The sequence below is a fragment of the Octodon degus genome, unplaced genomic scaffold (assembly GCF_000260255.1).
Source record: "Octodon degus isolate 3935 unplaced genomic scaffold, OctDeg1.0 scaffold00009, whole genome shotgun sequence".
NCBI classification, from domain to species: domain Eukaryota; kingdom Metazoa; phylum Chordata; class Mammalia; order Rodentia; family Octodontidae; genus Octodon; species Octodon degus.
The window spans coordinates 15,340,371-15,359,702 of NW_004524585.1; the positions used below are offsets into that span (position 1 = coordinate 15,340,371).

Here is a 19,332-nt window from a genome sequence, read left to right on the forward strand (position 1 = left end):
GATCGCCACTGAGACACCGCAACAGAAACATTTATAATTTTGAATTATCCAAGGCCTGAGCTAGGGAAACATTAAAAGACTTAGTGTGGATAATCAGCAGCTGCACATTAGATGACAGAACCTTCCTTTGCTCATCACTCTTGAATTTTGATAGCCCACTTGCTATGGCTTAAATCTTAAATGTGTGGGGAAGGCCTGTCTTGGAGGCTTGGTCCCAGCTGTGGTGCTATGGGGAGGTGGCAGAACCTTTGGAAGACACGGCCTCCTGGCAGGATGTCAGGTCCCTGGGTCATGCTTTTGAAGGTCAGATCAAGACCCCAGCTTCTCTGCTGTCTGCTGAGGGGAACAGGGCTCCGCTGCTGGGCTCTCAGCATGATGTATTGTGCTACCACAAGCCAAAGTGGTGGGATCACAGGAGCATGGACTAAAGTTTCTGCAACTGAGAGCCAAAATAAACCTTCCTTTCTTCTAAGTTATCTGAGCTACTTCATCACAGTAATGAAAAGTTGACTAATACACCACCATACTAAGGGAAGGAACACACACAGCAGTGGTGTCCAGGTATTCCAAATGACCTGAAAAGGTCAGTCATAAAGATCTCAAAACCGAAAGCCTCCTTAGGCAGCATAGTCAGGTGTAGGCAACAGAAATGGAACAAGGATGACTCAGACCAAAGGGAACTATTTAGAAGGCCTTGACAGGAGGCTCCTACAGTTAAAGGAAACAAGAGAACAAGTCTTGGGAATAGAAAGAAATCCACGTTCTCCAGAGAGCTGGGAAGCAGGGGTTAGAACAAACTCTTCTACAGAAACAGACTCTGCCTCATGAATGGCCTGTGCCATCCTTTTGTCCTTCTCCTTGGTCCTAGGAGAATGTGCCCCTTTACAAGAAGAGATTCTGGATTCTTCTGCTTCTGTAATGGCAGGTGGGCAGCTAGACTTTCTTTCCATCATTGCTCAAGTGGAAATCCCACTATAGAAAATCAGGGTGCTTTAAAGAATAAGGATGGGACCCCCCCATACACTCAAAACCCTTTTATTTCTAGTAAGGAAATTATGGCTTGAATAATGACATAGCTTTAGTAAGAGTCAACCAGAGATGAGGACTGAGTTCCCTAACTTCTAAGTGCTGTTTTCTACTCCAGATGTCTTTGGAACCTGGGTGTAGAAGCAAAAGTTTGACCTAGGTGTGTGGGCCAGTCTTGATATATCGGAGTTGGGGGAGTTTGAGAAACACTTCAGTCAACTGTCTTCAATGAAAGAGTGGCCACTGATACTTATAATACACACTAATTCCTACATCTGTTTTCTACAGCAACATCACCAGCATATGCCTGGAGAAATCACCACCTAACGGGGAGAATTACAGTGAAATGCAGGGCAAAGTACCACAGGTGCTCCAGGGTATTTCAAGGATGCTGTTCACTCATTCTAGGGATGGGATTTTGGTCAGAGGGCAAAACTTCCTTGGCGATGGATGCACCTGGTTCTAATTAACCTAAGTTCAATGAAAGCACAGGTTGTCAAGGATGCTGGATCAGTAATCAAATCTGTGCTGAAGAAGATGCAGCCTCTGACAGACAAAAGCAATGGCGAGACAGAATTCACCAGCAGCCCAGAAACATACAGCTCTGGTCAGGGTGCTGGAGAAGCAAGAAGCTCAGCTGAGAGCATACCTGTTCCCTTCTCTTATCTGGAGAAGCTTATGGGCGGCCACACAAATACTAACATGCGTGTCTTTGAGAAGCCATGAGGGCAGACTCCTCTAAGCCGCGATGAGGCTTGAGCAGGTTTGGTTTAGTGCAAGGAAAGCAAATGAATGGGAAAAATCTGGTGTGTCTTTTTCAAAACCTGTGTAAGTGGAGGACTGTAGGAAGGGTACTGATTTTCTGGGTGAAGGGTACATGGAAGTCGAGCATCGTGGCTCTGTGACCTGTCGAGGCAGGCAAAGCTGCACCCCTGAGCTGCCTCACAGTGGCAGCTTTCAGCTCCTTTCCAAACATCCCTCTCCGACACCTTTCTCACCTACATCATTGTGTTATATCCAAACAAATCCTGTTATGAGAAACAAAACAACTCCCCAAACAAAAACATAGAAACTGGCAAATAGCCAACCCAAACTGAGAACTGGGACTTGAACAACATTTCAGTTTTGATATCTAGAGAAAGCAGTGATCGGCCTATATGCCACACACACCCGTTTTCATCAGAATTCATAAGCTTAATTACAGAGGAACTGAAAGCTAATAATTTCTGTGTACTGTTCTATCCCTACGTGACTAGTTACCATGGAAATCTCACTTTCCTTTTTCTCTGCTTAGAGTTTATTTATACAGAAAAGGAAGAGGAATATAAACACGATGGAAAGATTAAACACAAGGCACAGTTTGCTACAAATATTTTACATTTATTATAAGAATACAGAAAAAGAGGTTCTGCAGACTCATGAGTGGTGACTGGTCCACTGGAAAGGGAGGCTATTCAAGGATGGCCTAAGTTTACAAAAACGATAAAATCGTATTTTAAAATTGGAGAAAGCAATCAAATATCCTACAATGTTAGCCAAAATTCAAAGTGAATGTCTGAGTGTAAAAACTAATAAATAAATGTTAAATACAGATCTCAGCTAAAAATTGATAACAGATACTAACTGCTTCATATATTTTGCTCTCATGCTTTCAGACTTGTTTACAAAGCCAGATAAACTTAGATCATATTTGTATGTTTTACACTTGAACTTTCCAGGAGAAGCACCCAATTTTCCAGTGTTTCTTTCATTTACTTAACAAATATATTATTTTAAAATAACAAAAAAGATTAAAGGTGCTTTAACATGACATTAAGTGACCACACACTGACACTAAAAGAAAACTTTGTCAGCTACAGGGGTGCTGTGTTCCAGTGCTGCTTGCCAGTGGAACACCCCTGGACAGAGTGGCTGAGGGCCGGCCCAATCCCTCCTCATCACCCCAAGTTCATCTTCTAGCAAAGGGAAGAAAAAGACGTTGGAAAAATCCTGTTTGCATAGCCACTTGCTGTGGGCCTGTACCAGGAAAATGGTAGTGCCTATCCCCAGTCACACGGCATGGGCGTTGCTCGTATGCCTGTCCTCGCTTTCAGTTTGCCTAGGCCCCTAAACAAGGCCGAGCTGTTCATAGAACCTGGGCAACTTGATCTTGTTGTCTTGTATTTATCTGACTTTGCTTTTCTTAACCATAAGTAATCATAAAGAAATGACTTGAAAGATTTCCAATCTTTTATGGCCCTTACCAGAATCCAGACAAACAAACAAAAAATGGTAACATTAAGTCAGCAGAAAGTGTATCACTCAGCTCACCCTGCTCAATTAGGCTATCTAAATTGATGTGCTCAGATGTAAACATACAACCTGGAGGTGTCCTACTAAAGAAGCCATTTTTTTTTTTTTTGGAGAAATCTCAATGGTTTATGAAGGAGAGTAAGTAACAGAAATGGCCCGCTGGCTCTGTGCTCCTGGCCATTAGTCTACACTGACAGGATGAAATCGTATAGCTAACATGTTGTTTAGCAAGGTGAAATGTTCAAGTGAACACAGAATAACATAGAAAAATAGGAGTTTCACCTCTTTGGCCATTTTAGTCATGGAACCAAGTTTCACTTTATCTTTGATTTGGATTTGATACTCAGAATCTATACCTAGGATTCAGTTTAGACACTATGACTATAAAGTATTCTTATGGAAAATGAGATGATTCTTATAGAATCAATCTCTCTGAAACTAAAGACAGAACTAGTGCGCTCCACTGGGATGTGTATTGTATACACTGCAGATGGGAAAGATCTGGAATCTAAGGAGGGATGATGACAGATTCACCGTGGTTGGGATTGGATCTTTGGTGGCATCAGTCTTCTCATGGTAGCTGAAGGACAGTAATTCTGACAGTGAGGGATGGACTTCAATTGCATCTGTCTAAACACAGAAATTCCTGTACTTTGGGTTAGGAGACAATGTTCAAAGATATGTTAGCCATGGTTCTGGGCACCTTGCCCTCCACATTTCTGTACACTAGCCTGGCATTTCTTAAGAGCAGGCAGACAAGTTTATTTCTACAAGTAATGTGTAAGAGGAAAGTTCCTACATGAGAGGATTTTTTAAAAATCCTTTTCAATTATAAAAAGAAGTATGGATTGGTGATATGGTAAAGACGTGCCAGGATGATTTTTTTTTCACCAGAATATAGATTCCAAATTCCCTCCCAGACTCTTTTTGAATCCAGAGCCCTCAGACATCTGGGCCTTAATCAGAGAGACTGTGGATTTTTGCCCTATGAAGATTGTTTGGGCAACTCAAACAAGACCTCAGGGTCATATTATTTGACAAGAGCCACATGAAGAAAACACTAGTGAGCTTGGAAACACACAATATTTTTTTTTTCCACTGATTTTTGTTGCTCCAATGGGTGGGGTGGGGATTTCTTTTGTATTGCCATCTTATGTCTATCCTGTCTGATGCAGCCCATTGCTGTCTGACCTGTGTTCACAAAATAGTCTGATGTTCTATGCCGGGGTGAATTGTTTAAGTAGTTAGTTTCTGCAGGGGCATTTTAACTGACAGAAAGGGAAAAGTAGCATTTCTGTTGTCTGCTTTGATGGTTACAGTCTGAAGTGTGGCTTCTTACTGTTATTTGAGAGTCTGCTTAGGGCGGCATTTAGAAGGTCCTTACTCTGGTACTAGACATTCTCAACAAATAGGTAAAAGTGTGGCATTTGGCATTTTGCTTTTTTAGGAAGGTACTGTTTTGGGGAAACTGCTTTGTAGAGCTGCTGATGTAATAAAGTGGTGCTTTGGGGTCTTACAAGTATGGTGGATTGGCCTGTTTGGAGACTTAAGATTTTGCATTTGCTCCTACTGAAGCTATAAAAAATTATAAACACTATATAAATGAAATAGTTTCACACATTTGCTTATAAGGTTAGTGTGAAAGAAATAATAAAAGATGTTGGCATGAAATAATGAAATGGAAAGACTTAATGTGTCCAGGGCATTAAGTTAATTAGTGCTTCAGCATTACTTTGGGGTGGGTGGAAGTCACCTGATCAGTTTAACTGGCCCAGACAGCAGGCTGTGTCCCCTACACACAGCTCCACAATAGTCTGGCATGTCTCAAAGCCTCTCCAAGTAGTGCCATCCATGTAACAAATCTGCCATGCACTCATCCATCTGCGGCAAGGGCTACAAGCAGATATTTGTATGCTCAGCTATGTGAAACAGGAAGGCAGGCACATAGGGAGAGCACAAGCACCCTTGGTGAGTGCATGCCCAGAGGTAGGTCCTGGAAGGCAGGGGCGCTGAGCACAGAGGACAAGAAGCTCGAGGTGAGGCTGCGTATGCTGTTTCATACAAGTTGCTGACCATGACTTTTTTTTTTTTTATTTGTTTAAAGCAAAGGATTAGGAAACTGAAGATGAGAGAGGCAAATACTAACCAGAAGTAAAAAGCAAACACCAGAGGAATTAGCACTTCCCAGTGTCCCATGCACCTGACGTGAATAAATAAAACTGAGGGAAAAACATGAAATTCTCCTGCCAGGGTCATTGCTAGCATTTAAAACTTCATTTTGCAGAACTCGTACTTCTTGCTGACATCAAAGGTAGTATTTAGAAAGATAGTTTAGAAATTTAATAAGACTGAATTTAGAATGAATCTCAGATATTCTCATTTTGGGTTCTTACAAGTTTGCTTGTAAGAGCAACTAAAGATTTGTTAAACCCCAAGGGACCCTAGTAATAAAATGAAAAACAACAATTTTCATAGCAACTTTTCCTGCAGTGCTGGCCACGCCAGACATATATGTGCTGGTCCTCTGCTGCCTACTAACTGAGGAAGGGCTGCACCACCATCACTACAACCCTGCCGGAGGGAGAGCAAGGACCGCTCTGATGCACCACACATACTTATAGCGAGGACAGGGAGCAAAAGGCGAATCAAACCAGTATCTAGAGTAGAGCCCTTCAGGAAAGCACTGCAGAGAACTGAGAGGCACGTAACACTTGGCAGCAGACAGGAGGCAACTCAGATCCCCCCTTTTGATTTGGTTTGGTGGAACTGGGGATTGAACTCAGGCCCTTGCACTTGCCAGGCAAGCACCTATTCTACTGAGTTATCTCCCCAGCCCCTCAGATCCCCCTTTTGAGAAGCAGCTTCCTTTAGCACTGTGTTTACTTGTGGGAAGGTGAGCCTCTGCATCCTTCTGCGCTGATGCTGGGGTACCGTCTTTCATCTCCTCTTTTCTTTCTGGGTGTCTCTCTCTGCCCTTCTGGGTCTTACCTACTCATGTTGTATTCCAATGGGCTGTAGAACATCTCTAAGATTCCTTTCCTTCAAATGTAACCTTGGGTAAGGCTACTTAATTGGTATTTTCCCATTTCCTGCTGAATTCTGTTTCAGTAGAGCAGACCCCCGAAAATGAGGTCCCCCTTGGGTAACTGTAGGAGGAACCATTTACTTAACATGAGTCAGAGTGTGAAGTGGGCCTTTTCAAGTACAAGACTTTAATCCAGTTAAGTTCACTGCAAACAAAGATTTATAGTGTGAATAACCAGGTATCTTAGTTTAAGAACTGTTCAATATAACTAATGCAGATGTGAAGAGTTTGAAAAGTTTGAACATGCACATGAGGATGATGAGTGGAGATGTCACCTGGAACAGCAGTATCTGAGCTGCTCCTGACACTAGGGACAGGTCACTTGGTCAGCTCATGCAAAGGGCCACACACTGACAGGCAGACGACACTGCTGCTTTTGTCTCCAACGACCTTATTTTCTCTAGGAAAGGATCTGGCCTCATGGCACTGCTTTTCTCTGGCTTCAAAATGACACTCTCCAAATCTTTGTTCCATTTCAATTTTTCTACCTTCTCTGTAGGCTGCTTAAGAACTGGTGCTGCCTTTGCGCAAGCTCGCCTTGCTATCTTATTAACAGATTTGCTGAGGCTCATGCTCATTGCTCCTGTGCAATTTAAAGTGACTAAGAATTTAACATAGCAGGATTTTTCTACCGTGGAAGAATCTCAGTCCTTTTAGGTAGCTAAGTGATTCTTATTGCCTATATTTCTAACAATTCAGAATTTAATCTTTGATTCAGTATGAGGCAGTGGGATGGTTTTCAGGGGGTTCTACATTATGTTTGAAGTTGAATTATCGCTAAGATGTATGGTTTATACACCTTCTGTATTATAGCATTATTATTTAAATGAGAATTTTATGAGACTTTAAATTTGTACTAATAACTCCCTTGAAGTAGGTGATCTTGGTACAAGAAATCTTGACTTATTAAACCAGTGTGTTTCTTTGCAGAAATAAATATGTAGTTCTGAATTCCTCAAGTAACAGTGTTCAGAGTTGATATGAAACTAATAAAAACAAAGAAAAATAAGTTTAAATATTTAATAAAACAATTATAATATGTTTAGGCAAATCAGTAATAGAAGAGGTAACACTTTATTTTAATGGTAAACTTTCATGCTAACTTAATAGTAAAGTGGAAACATAAACTCATTTTCATATAAAATCTTTGATTCCATTTAATTAAGATAGTAATACATAAAGAAAACGTGTCTTTTTCAATCTCATCTCTTTGTTGTTCTTTTTAGTTTGTAGAGTCCTGCTTTATGAGAGGGTCCTGATCTAACACGAAAGTCTTTTTGTGACCCACGACACCACTTACAGACAGCTAGTTCTGTTGATAACATTGGAAATAGCAGGAGTATGCGTAAAAAGGCGCAAAGCAAACAAGCCCTTCTCAGAAGATACAAATTAATTTCACCTCAAATGACACAGGCCCACAAAACAGTATACAAAATAGAGCACTGGATAACACTCTTTAAGACATCTGATGACTCACAAAAATTCTAAAATAGTCTGACTGAGATAACTCTGAACGACAGTGATGTACAATTCAGATACTTATTTGTACATTCTGAGTTTTGTTTATCACAGTAATTCCTCAGTGTGTAGCACATATTATGATGAAGACATTTTGTTCTTGCCACATCTTAACACCAGCATTATAAAGCTCTATTTATTTGAGTGGTATTGACCAAACTTTATAAAACTGTATGATAAAACTGAAACAGAAAATCATATTGTGGCTTAAAGAAAATTAAAACTATTTAAATTACAAGACATTCTGTTTTCTTTCTTAAATAACCCTACAGTAAAAAACAACTGTGAAATGTGCTGATACTAATATAATTAGGCTCCTGGGCTAATAATTAGGCTACTGATCTGCTAGTAAATATTTCATCAATATTGTATTTGTGAGAAAATGGTCAAATATGGATGAGGAATTTTATTATCCACATCAAATTTGGGAAATACAAGAGAAACAGTTACATGACACTTTTCACTTGGGACCTGGTAGCAGGATGGGTTGAAATAAAGCCTCAGTTTCTGAAAATTTAAACAAGACCTAACACTGTGTTTTATTATTTTCCTGGGAGAAGAATATGATAGCTTTGAGAAGTTACCTTAGATTACATGGAATAAAAAACTGGTAATTTTAAAAGATATCCCCGGAAAAAAAAAAAGAAAAAACACAAAAACACATCGCAAAAACACCCCGGGGACACAAAAGACAAAAAAACGCGGGCAAAACACACACCCCAAAACCCACACCCACAAAAACGAGAAAAGATACCACACAGAGACACACAAAACTCGCACAAAACACAAAAAAAACAAAAAGATGTGACACGACACAAAAACACACACAGAGGGGGCAAAATGGGGGGGGGAAAAAGTGTTTTTACAAAAAAAAACACACAAGATTGTGCACAGCTAAAAACCCTCTTCCCCACACAAAAACCAAAAACAAAAAAGAATATACACATATGCTCTTTGAGAATAGAGAAGACCCCCAAAAGACACAAAACCAAAAAAAATAACAGACACAAAAGAGAAAAAAAAAATACGCCAAAAACAACAAAAAAAAAACAAAAAAAAGGGTGCACAAAAGCTTCTCAAAACACATGCCCATATAAAAAATAAAATACTATAAAAAACAGATAAGACCCAAAAACACCCAAAAAGAGATAAAAATCGAAAACTACAACAGCGCGCGCTGGGACAAAAAAAAAAAAACAAAATAAAAACGCCACACACAACAAGATGTTGCAAAAAGCTTTTAAAATAAAAACACAGAGATAAGATGAAAAGCAAAAACTAAAAGACCCCACAAGAGAAAAACACAGACCACACACACACTCTATAAAACAAGACAAAAGGGAAAAGCCACAGCTCGCCCACAAAAAGAGAAAACCACACAACATCTCTCTCTCTCTACACACAGAGCAGAGCGCAGACGCCGAAAAGAGAAGAGACCCGCGCCGCCTCTTTATATGTTTTAAAAAAAACAGAAAAATAACACAGACACACCGAAAAACACAAAAAAGAACAAAAAAACTCCTATATTTACACCTGAAAACGCGCACACCACATCAAAACACAAAAATGCACACTGAGATACAATAGGGCACACCACAAAAAAACACACCCACACCGCTACAATATATGACACACACAAGAAAAATACGCAGAAAAAAAAGGCGCTATATATGGCAAAAGACACGTGGGGACAAAAGGACAACACGCTCACAGTAGACTCAAAACACAAAAAACAAAAAATGCACAAAAACTGCACAGAGACACAAAAAAAACACACAAAACACATTTCTCTCCACAATACCCCCCTGTACACCCTAAAAAAGAGGTGAGAGCTCCACAAAAAGATACACACACACAAAAAACACCGAGAAAACACAGAGATATACTCTCCCCCGAGAGCTCCCACAGAAAACACACAAAAAAACACCCATAGGGAGATGTATATCGGCACACACCCCAGAACACAGAAAAAAGGTCCACACCACACATACACCCCAGAACAACACCTTCCCCTACACATATATACACCCAGAGAGGACACCACAAGAGTGGGGAAAACCCCGCACACAAAACAGAGACACAACAACAGGAGACAAAATCAAAACGCGGACACATCACACACAAAAAAAACATCAAAAACACTGCGCGCACACACCTCCCCGATAGAGAAAAACACCCACAGAGAACAGTAAAAGCACAGAAAAAGGGAAAAAGGAAAAAGGAGAACAAAAACCACAGCTCGCGCTCTCTAAAACACACACGACACCACAAAACCCTATATCACAGACCCCCCCCCCGCGCTCCAAAATGTGTGTGTGTGTGTGCGCGTGTGTGTGTGTGTGTGTGTGTGTATATCCCCCCCCAAAAATATATATAAAAAACAAAAACAAAAATAAGAGCGCTAGAAAAAAAAACATTAGAAGACAACACCTAAAAGAAGACCACACAAAAACAAAAGTGTCACAATATCTCTGGAAAAGCACAGTCTCTAAAAAAAAATATTGTGGTGGCCACAAAAAGAAAAATATACACAGAAAACCCAAAAACACTCTCACAGACCTTTGTGATGAATGCAGAAAACATAAAAGGGATATGGGAGATGTGTATGCATTTACAAAGGAACAACCCTGGGAAGAAGGCAGATTTTATGTCTCTATTTTCTACTCTGATGAGCCCTCTGGCTGCTTTTCTTCCTCCCAGAGACCCCTCCTGGTCATACCTGGTTATACCTGGATCTTTCTGTCCAGCTCTCTATAACATCCTTTAAAAGCAGTTGCCTAAACTCTAACCGTGTGCTCTTTGGGGACACTGCATGCATCATTTTCTGATGCTCAGACCAAAGAGGAAGAAAACAACTTTAATAATGCAAGAGCAAGATGGCTCTTACTGGGCTTATTTCAGGCCAAAAAAAGCAAAGACAAACCTTGGGAGATCCAAGTAATTCCCAATACAAGATTATAACAAGATTATATTTAAAGTTCTGATCCCTTGGCCGAGCAGAGACACAACTGTGGCTGGAATGTATCCTGCAAGTACAATTACTGATGCAGTTTATAGCACCAGCTGAGTAGGTCCATGGCAAAAGACAGCAGCCTGTGAGCTGTGCCTGAGGTAGGAAACCCCTGAGAAACATCAGTGGTCCTACATGGAACGAAGATGGACTGGTTTTTATCCTTCACACATTTAGAGCCTGTGCTTTTGTATTTACAGTAGCCTAAGATGGCAGGATCGCTCATAAAACCCTTTGTGGGACTACTTCTTGAATACATTTGACATTGACATATTTTAAAGTGGAACATGTTTTTTAAAACCCCAGTTAATAAAAAATAACCTTAGAAGATGGTTGCAGGTAATGCAGTATAAACTCATTGTTAGCAAGAACAACAGCATTATTCTGCTGGACAGAGTCCTGAAGGGAAGCTCGGCACGCTGCTGAGACTATGTGATTTTCCGCTTGATGACATCGAGCTCTCTTACAAGATCACTGAACTTAGGGCGATTTTCAGGATTATAATCCCAACACTTCATCATAATTTTAGAGATATCCTCTGGACAGTGCTGAGGGGCTGACATCCGGTATCCTAGAGACCCAAGAGAATAACAGAGGATTTAAAATGCAGATAAGCTGTAAATGTTTGCAGTTTAGAAAAATTTAGTGCCTGATGTTGTAGGTATAAGAGAAATAAAAATGGATTTCAAGGCTCAATTCTATTTCCCATAAGTGATATAGAATTTAATACTGGAGCTATCACTTAATTCAAAAACATTTTTTATTCATTTGTCAGAAAGACTGAAGTAAAATATGCATATACAAATGAATATTTTAGTATCTCTATTTGCTTCTAGACTTAAAATTTGTGAGCAGTCTTAAAAAATCATCTCTACAACTTATGTTTTTGAAGATGAAAAGAGAGGAGGATTTTATAAACACTTGTTCAACAGTGACGTGTAAATGAATATGAGTCATATTATTGTACAAGTGGTATCCTGGCAGGATCCCGGGCATGTGTGGGATGTTGTGTTTGTTTGGTTAGGAAGTAGGGTATACAGGAGAAGTAGGAAGGAGGTTAGAAACACATCCTCCTATACCCAGTTAATTCTGTAACCACAACCCTGGTTCCCTTGGGTACCCAGATGCCAGGTCCTGCCACTTTATCTAGAGTGTTCTTTTTGTTCAATCTGTAGACCAATAGAAAGGTGTGATCACTACCTAGTCATTCCTATCTTGGATCTGGGAGCACAAAGCGTTTCTTCAGAAGTGCTACTCCTGAAGACTAAAAGCACTTCAGTTAGCAATATTACAAGGGGTTTATTGGGTTTGGAAGAAGCAGGAAGAGGATAAAAACCACTATCCTGATTCTCTTGAAGACAGAGTAATGGGACACTGCAGATATCCTACTAGGCAGAGGAGAGATGGAAGAAAAGCCTGGCCCTCTCCACATCTCGTGTGCTGTGGTCCTTTAACATACTTGTTTTCATTGTATAGTGCAGGAGACTGGCCGAGGAGTGGATGACTTAGTGAAGCATGTTGTGTTTGGTCATTGTCCTTCCCCTTTCCCCAAGAAAAACTGCCCAGCCTGGGACAAGTCCTTGCCCAAACTGGTTTTCTTCTGCTTTTTCTCTTATACTAATATTCTAAATAACAGCTGGAGAGTTTTTGGCTTTGGGCTTCTGTAATTCTCCCCATTGCTATCTCAGTGGAGATAGTTCAATAATGGAGGGCCCCGAGGGGCTAAATTTCATCCCCAAGTAATCACTCATTCTCCAGGCTGGCAGGTTTGCACACTGCAATCCTTTGGAATCCAGGGGATTCCAAAGCAGATTAGCTGCATCTTGCATCTCTCTCTCCCTCTGTACCTGCACAGCACAGGCAGCATCTCCTACCTACCAAGCTACCCCACAGATGCCCCGGGGCCGGCTCTGAACTCTTACTGTCCACTCTTTGGCTTACCTCTTTCTACTTGCTCTCGTGCTTGCTGATTTGTCATTCCAGGGTATGGACACACTCCAAAGCTGAAGGTCTCCCAGAGGAGAATGCCAAAGCTCCACACGTCACTCTCAGAACTGTATCTCCCTAGAAGGTGAACAACAGCCAAAAATATATGAGGCATGGAGACAAAAAGGTGACTGTTTCTGTTGGTCACATATTCACACATTTACCTGTCCAAGGAACTCAATAACTGATGATCTTATTCTCTTGGCTGGTTTTAAATTTTAGGACTAGTAGTGTTAGCAATTAAATGAACAATCTTAGGGCTGTTGGTTTAATCAAAACAGCTAAGCCATCACCCTCAACCTTACCCCAAAGAACAGGTATTCAGCAAGCATATCACCTTACTTCCCTATGGTATATGAATGAGATGAATGATTTATAGAGAAAACAGAAAAAACTAAATTGTAGACATCAGTGCCTAGAAGATTAACTCGAATGGATTCCTGCAATTTCATCTTCCATCCACATCATTTTCTTTCCACTAAAACAACAAACTTAAAGCAATAAGGAAAGTTTCTTAACTTCAATTTTTTTGCATGTCATTGTTTACAGATTTTCTTACATGCTTAAAGGTCTCATTTTCTCTGCTGATAGTTTCATTTATGGAAAATAAATTTTTCTTTGTGTTTTGAATAGAGTAGAAATTAACACAGCCAGCTGATCAAAACAACTTCAAATGACATGGTATCTTGTTTTGCCAAAATATCTTGGGGCACCTGTTTCATTGAGTTCTATGAACTAAACTCTTAAAATGTATTGTTTGGCAGCCTTTAGGAGAAGTACAGTGATAAGAATAAAGATGTCTTTTGGAGAAGACAGAGGGACACAGGCTAGGAGGAGAAGCATTTCCAAGAGTCTCCCAACACATTTTAGCTTTATTTAATTTGATGTACAGGACATAAATTATCATAACTAAACTCCATCTACAGTGGTGAAACTTTTTAAATGATTTTATTTTCAATCCCTCATGTAGCTTCTTGCCTTAACTCTGCCATTTCAGGATTTAAAAATGTCCCTCTAAAAATGTCATGTGGCTTTAAAATAGAATAACCTTTTCTCTGAGAAAGGAGAATGAAAAGGAGTGTGCTTGTGCTGTGGTGACTGTACTGAGGCTGCAGTGTATTTACTGGTGGCTCCAGCTGTGTGAAGTAGCTCCCTTCTTAGTAGACAGTAATTAAGGACATTCACTATGCTGCTTTATAGAAGATTAGTGTTCTTCACTGGGTATCAGCACTTTTCATGTTTGGCATCCAATAATTTAATGCTTTTCATGAAAGTCATTCAATAGCTACAAGTTAAGACTAATTTCTTTTTAAAGGAAGTTATCCAGAGTCAAATGTTTCATTTTGCAGATAATATCTTGGCAGAGATCAAGAAAGGCACATTATATGTAAACCAAAAATCATATTCCAGAAGTGAAACTTATAACTTAACTCTAACTCTGACTTGTGAACTTGATTTTACTGGATAATTTTAATAGGCCAAGACAAGCCATGATGTATGGCATAGGATTTTGTGGCCTTTCTCTCATTTCATGCTCTTCTCTACAGAGAGAAAGTATTATCATCATCTTAGAAATTAGGGAGCAGAGGCAGTGTATGGTGGGATGGCTTATCAAGGCCTGCAGCCGACAACAGAGCTGACTCTGGACTTTCAACTGAAACCCTGCCTCCCCTGCAGTTCAGAGTCTACCTGTTATACCTCACTGCTTAAATTAGAAAATCAGCAGCTCCTACAGCCAGGCCACAAGTGGAAAGCTTTCTTTTCAATTACTGACAAATATGATTTTATTTCTTAGGTGGAGATGAGCACAAACAGAACCACTGGTGAGAGCTGTGACTGAGGATGGTAGCAACATTTATGAGGCTGCTTCCTTTCTGAATTCAAAATCAAATTGTTGGGGGAAAATAATATACCGAAAGGCTGCTGAGGAGTCTTTCCACACAAGACGCATAAGAATATTTGCCTCTAGGAAGGAAAATTATGTGGCTAGAGTTAGGGGTGCACTGTAGGTCCTTTAGGATTATCTGATTTTCCCAAAACAAGTATATGTATCATCTTTTCAAAAATTAACTTTTTTTTTATGTATTTGGTACAGAGACTACAGGGTCTAAAGGGTCTCACTACATAGATCGGACTTGTAGTGATTTTCCTGTTTTCAACCTCCCAAAAGCTGGGATTACAGGTGCACACACCTAGCCTTAAAAGTTAACAGTATTAACCAAGTTTATTCCACAGCCCTAATCCAAAGTTTTGAGAGGTTCCTCAGATGGGAGGCTTTTTCCATCTGCCCTGACACCGAACCTCATGGGAGATCTGGGCAGTCTTTCTACAGTTGGAGGCAAGAGTGAAGAAAAGAATCAGTGGAGAAGAAAACATTCTTGAAAATGAGGCTAACTGTGTCCACAAGTGTAAAGCTTTCTTTTCAATTACAGACAAATATGATTTTATTTTAGGTGGAGATGAGTACAAACAGAACACAAAAAGTTATTCATATAAAACATGAAAGAGGTAGAACAAGAAATAGAACTTTCTAAAATATTTATATTTTTTTCTTGTTTAAAAAATGTAAGGATTTAGATCCAGTCTTTAATACTTTAATATTTATGAGAATTAAGGCAATTTATTAGGGTACCCTGTGGCTTGTAGACTCTTTCAGGAATTTCTCCACTGGATTGGATAATACTGCAGATTCTTTCCTTGTCTGCTTCTGTGTCATCTGAATTATGTCACATCTTATAAAGTTAGTATTATAGACAGCTAAAGAATGTATCTTCATCCATCAAAAATCTTCATACTTGTTCTTATTAAATAGCTTTTAGGTCTGACTGTTAAAGGCAATATGAAGTTAGAACCTTTAAGGGTTTGGGAGATAGCTCAGGAGAATAAGCACTTGCTTGGCAAGCACAAGGTCCTGAGTTCAATCCCCAGTACAAAAAAAAAGAAAAAAAAAAAAGAAAGTTAGAACTTTAATATGTAAATACTTTAGCTAGGTTCAGTTAAATTGTAATATATTGTGGTCAAGAGGTAAAATTTTATTTGGTATAACTGCTTAAAAAGAGTAATTTTTTTTTCTACTTATAAGGTAGAGAATCTGGTTAACAAATTCCAGAGAGCTGGATTTGACTGGTAAATTTTTAGGGACTCTCAGGTCCAGTTATAGCTGCCTTTGCATTTAAAAATGTTTTGTCATCATTTATCCTGTGTTTGTTCCCCTCCACAATATAGCCCTAGAATAATAACAACCATACCAGAAAAGAATCACTGTGGAAATTAGCAGGACTGCCACTTCCCTGGGTTATAATAATCGATTGGTTTGGAGTCAGTAGGAAATGCACTGAAGTCTCTTTTGGTGGCACATGGGAGACAAAGGGTGACCTGGAATTCCTACGGCATGTGAGTCAGCCCTGTACCTTCTCAACCAACTACATTCAAAAGCTTTATCTGGGAAACATTAGTGGTTGCTCGAAAAGTTAACTATAAAATCACCTATGGTAGAGTATATATCTAAATTGAATATAGGCACTCAATGAACTGTTTTTTTTTTTTTTTTTTTTTTTTTTTTTGTCTCTCATTTTCACTTATTACCTGTTTTAAAAAAATTTAAAGGGAGTATAGAAATAATTAATATGACATTAGAAATGATATACATTTAGAAGACCAAGGCATGGTTTTAGTCTTCATGCATGGTTTTAGTATTAACATATTGCTGTTCTCAATGTAGGTGCTTCAATGAACCGTTGCACACAATGTAGCATCCTTCACAACAGCCAAAATGTGAAAACTGCCCAAATTTACACGAAATGGATGAATGAATAAACAAGCTGAGGTACATTTACAAGATGAAATATGATTGTCTTAAAAATGAAGGAAGTACTGATAATGCTCAATATGAATGAGCCTTGCAAGCAGTGTTAGTTTGCAAAAAGCAGAATAGTAGTTGTCATGCTATGGTGAACAAATAAAGAGAAAATATTTAACTGTGTAATTTTATTTTGTTTCTTCTTTTCTTTTTTGTGGCCTGGGGGCAGGGTTGGCATAGTATGTGGTGCTAGGGATCTAACTGTGGTCCCTGAGCTTCGCCTAAGCTTGCCCAAGCAGGAGCTTTAGACCACTGAGCTATCTTGCTGGCCCTGTAATTTTATTTTGGAATGATGGGAAAAAAAATTGGAGATTTGATAGAGATATTGGTTGCCCAACTTTGTCATTAATGAATGAATGAATGCTAATGAATTATGTACTTTAAAATAGTTAATTTCACATTGTGTGGATTTTATTTCAATTTTTGTATAGCTTTGGGTTTCACTTAGGCATTAAATTAGGACATTTATAAATTCCTTATAACTTTTCATGATGGGGTAATTTTTCATTTTTAGCTCATAAAATATCATTTTATGATTTTTATTCAAAATATATATTTGTTCACCAACCTCTAGGTTTATATACTGTTCACAATAATGAAAGTATAACTTCTAATTTTATTTAAAACACAATCTAGTCTTTTTTTTCTTAAATTTTCTTTAATTAATTAATTTGATACAGGGTCTCGCTATGCAGCTTGGACTCGTAGTGATCATCCTATCTCAGCCTGCCCCGAACCTGGATTACAAGTGTGTGCCATTACGCCTGGTGTTGGTGTCCAGCACGGCATGCCTAGGGTTCCAGGGCTAGCACAACATGTGGATATCGGGGACTGAACTCAGGTCCTTGTGCTTGCCAGGCAGGTGCTTAGACCACCGAGCTATCTCTCCAGCCCTTTCATGAATTCTTGAGGGGTTATCCACTTCTATGTTTTGTTTCATCCTAGCTACAGATAATGCAAGCTATACTTATTTCTACTTTCAAGGACATATAAAGTTCACATGAAAAAAAAATCCTGCTATTTTAAAATTTCATTCCTACTTTTTTCAAGATTTATATAAATTCCAGAAACTGAGAGGTTAAGAAAACATGTCAATTTTGGAGTGTGAAACTAACGAATCAACTGACTTGATGTTTTAGGAACCCAACATTAAATAAGGTTATCGGATCAGTTATAATATTCAAAGAGATGGTACAGAGCTGCAGTGACACTTTTACTCTATGTGGCATCTATAAAATAATAATTACTTTTGCATAAAATTTCTCCAATCTAGAGTCCTATTTAAAAGTGCTTATGCCTACTTTTTTATCTAGCAATCCTACTTACTAAAATCTGATCAATAATTTCAATGAATTAAGTTTGTGTTTATGTCTAATGCGAGGGATAAGCATTTATATATTATTCGTGTTCATCCTCCAATCATTCTCTCTTGGAGCCTACTCTAGCGCTGTAATATTGCTTGTGAATGTTTTGTGCTGATACAGTCCATTTTTACCACCAACAAGGAAAAACTGTCCATTCTTACCATAATTAAGAGCTTCTGGTGCTGTCCATTTAATGGGAATCTGCTTCAAGCCAGAAGATGAATACACGCCACCATCCTCTTGACGAGACATTCCAAAGTCACTGATTTTCAGAACATTATTTTCACCTACTAGGCAGTTTCTTGCAGCAAGGTCCCTGGGTTATAAAAAGACATAGAAAATACCTATTAAAACAAATTGAAGGCTGCTTTCATATTTATAACTTCCACACTTTGCATTTTTACATTTGCAATGCATTTATAAGAAGGTTAAGAATTTAGCTTGTGATTTACTAGTCCTTCCCATCTTCTGTCATAGGCAAAAATCATCCCTGAGAACATTTGCATATGTAACAAGCCACAGGTAGTTTTCTAGACATTATATATATTTCCATTTAAATAGAAAAACACTGATTACAGAGTTAAGACACAAAATCACAAGGTGGCTAAGCAAGCTTGGCGTTATTTCTCCTTTCACTGGCTTTCTTAGGTTAGCACTGCCTAACAGAAATTTCTGTGAGGATGGAACGCTCACTACCAGCATTGCCGAAAAAAGTAGCACTTGGTGCCTACTGAATACTTGCAGTGTGGCTAGTGTGGTTGAGAACTGAACTTTCCATTTATAATGACATATACCTAGAGCCCCTGAGTAGCTCCTAACAGATTAGCCCTAGAGCATCCCAAAAGCTGGAAAACAGCTGAGGTGGCACAGGGGCTGGGAAAACCTTACCTACAGATCTGGCTGTCATTCCCATTTCACCTTCTCACTCCACTAAGTATATTCCAGCCCTACTGTCTCTAAGGTCTGGATGCCTTGTCTAAACATGGCAGGACTGTTTCTTCCATTGGGCCTTTGACTTAACTGCTTCCTCTGGTTGGAGAGTTTTCCTTTATACTTCTGCATAGCTGACTCTTCCTTCAAATACACTCTCTTCAGAGAGGTCTCTGTTGAACAACTTTATCTGCCAGGAAAAAGTACCAAGTTCCTACTCTAACTGTTTTGGGGAGGGCATTCAGTAATCAAATTGACATAT

General features: G+C 39.2%; 1 protein-coding gene across 7 annotated transcripts in view; it reads right to left on the bottom strand.

The window, feature by feature from the left end:
- Positions 1-10,537: 10,537 nt before the first annotated feature.
- Fer (FER tyrosine kinase) overlaps positions 10,538-19,332 on the bottom strand; it is a 485,925-nt gene continuing 477,130 nt past the window's right edge. For all 7 annotated transcript variants that reach the window (XM_004625405.2, XM_023708326.1, XM_023708329.1 and 4 more), the window contains 3 exons: positions 18,302-18,456; positions 12,873-12,995; positions 10,538-11,502 (listed from right to left, as the gene is read on the bottom strand). In XM_004625405.2, coding sequence (XP_004625462.1) covers positions 11,360-11,502; positions 12,873-12,995; positions 18,302-18,456 — 421 coding nt within the window. In that variant the 3' untranslated portion in view covers positions 10,538-11,359. The remainder of the gene's footprint in view (positions 11,503-12,872; positions 12,996-18,301; positions 18,457-19,332) is intronic.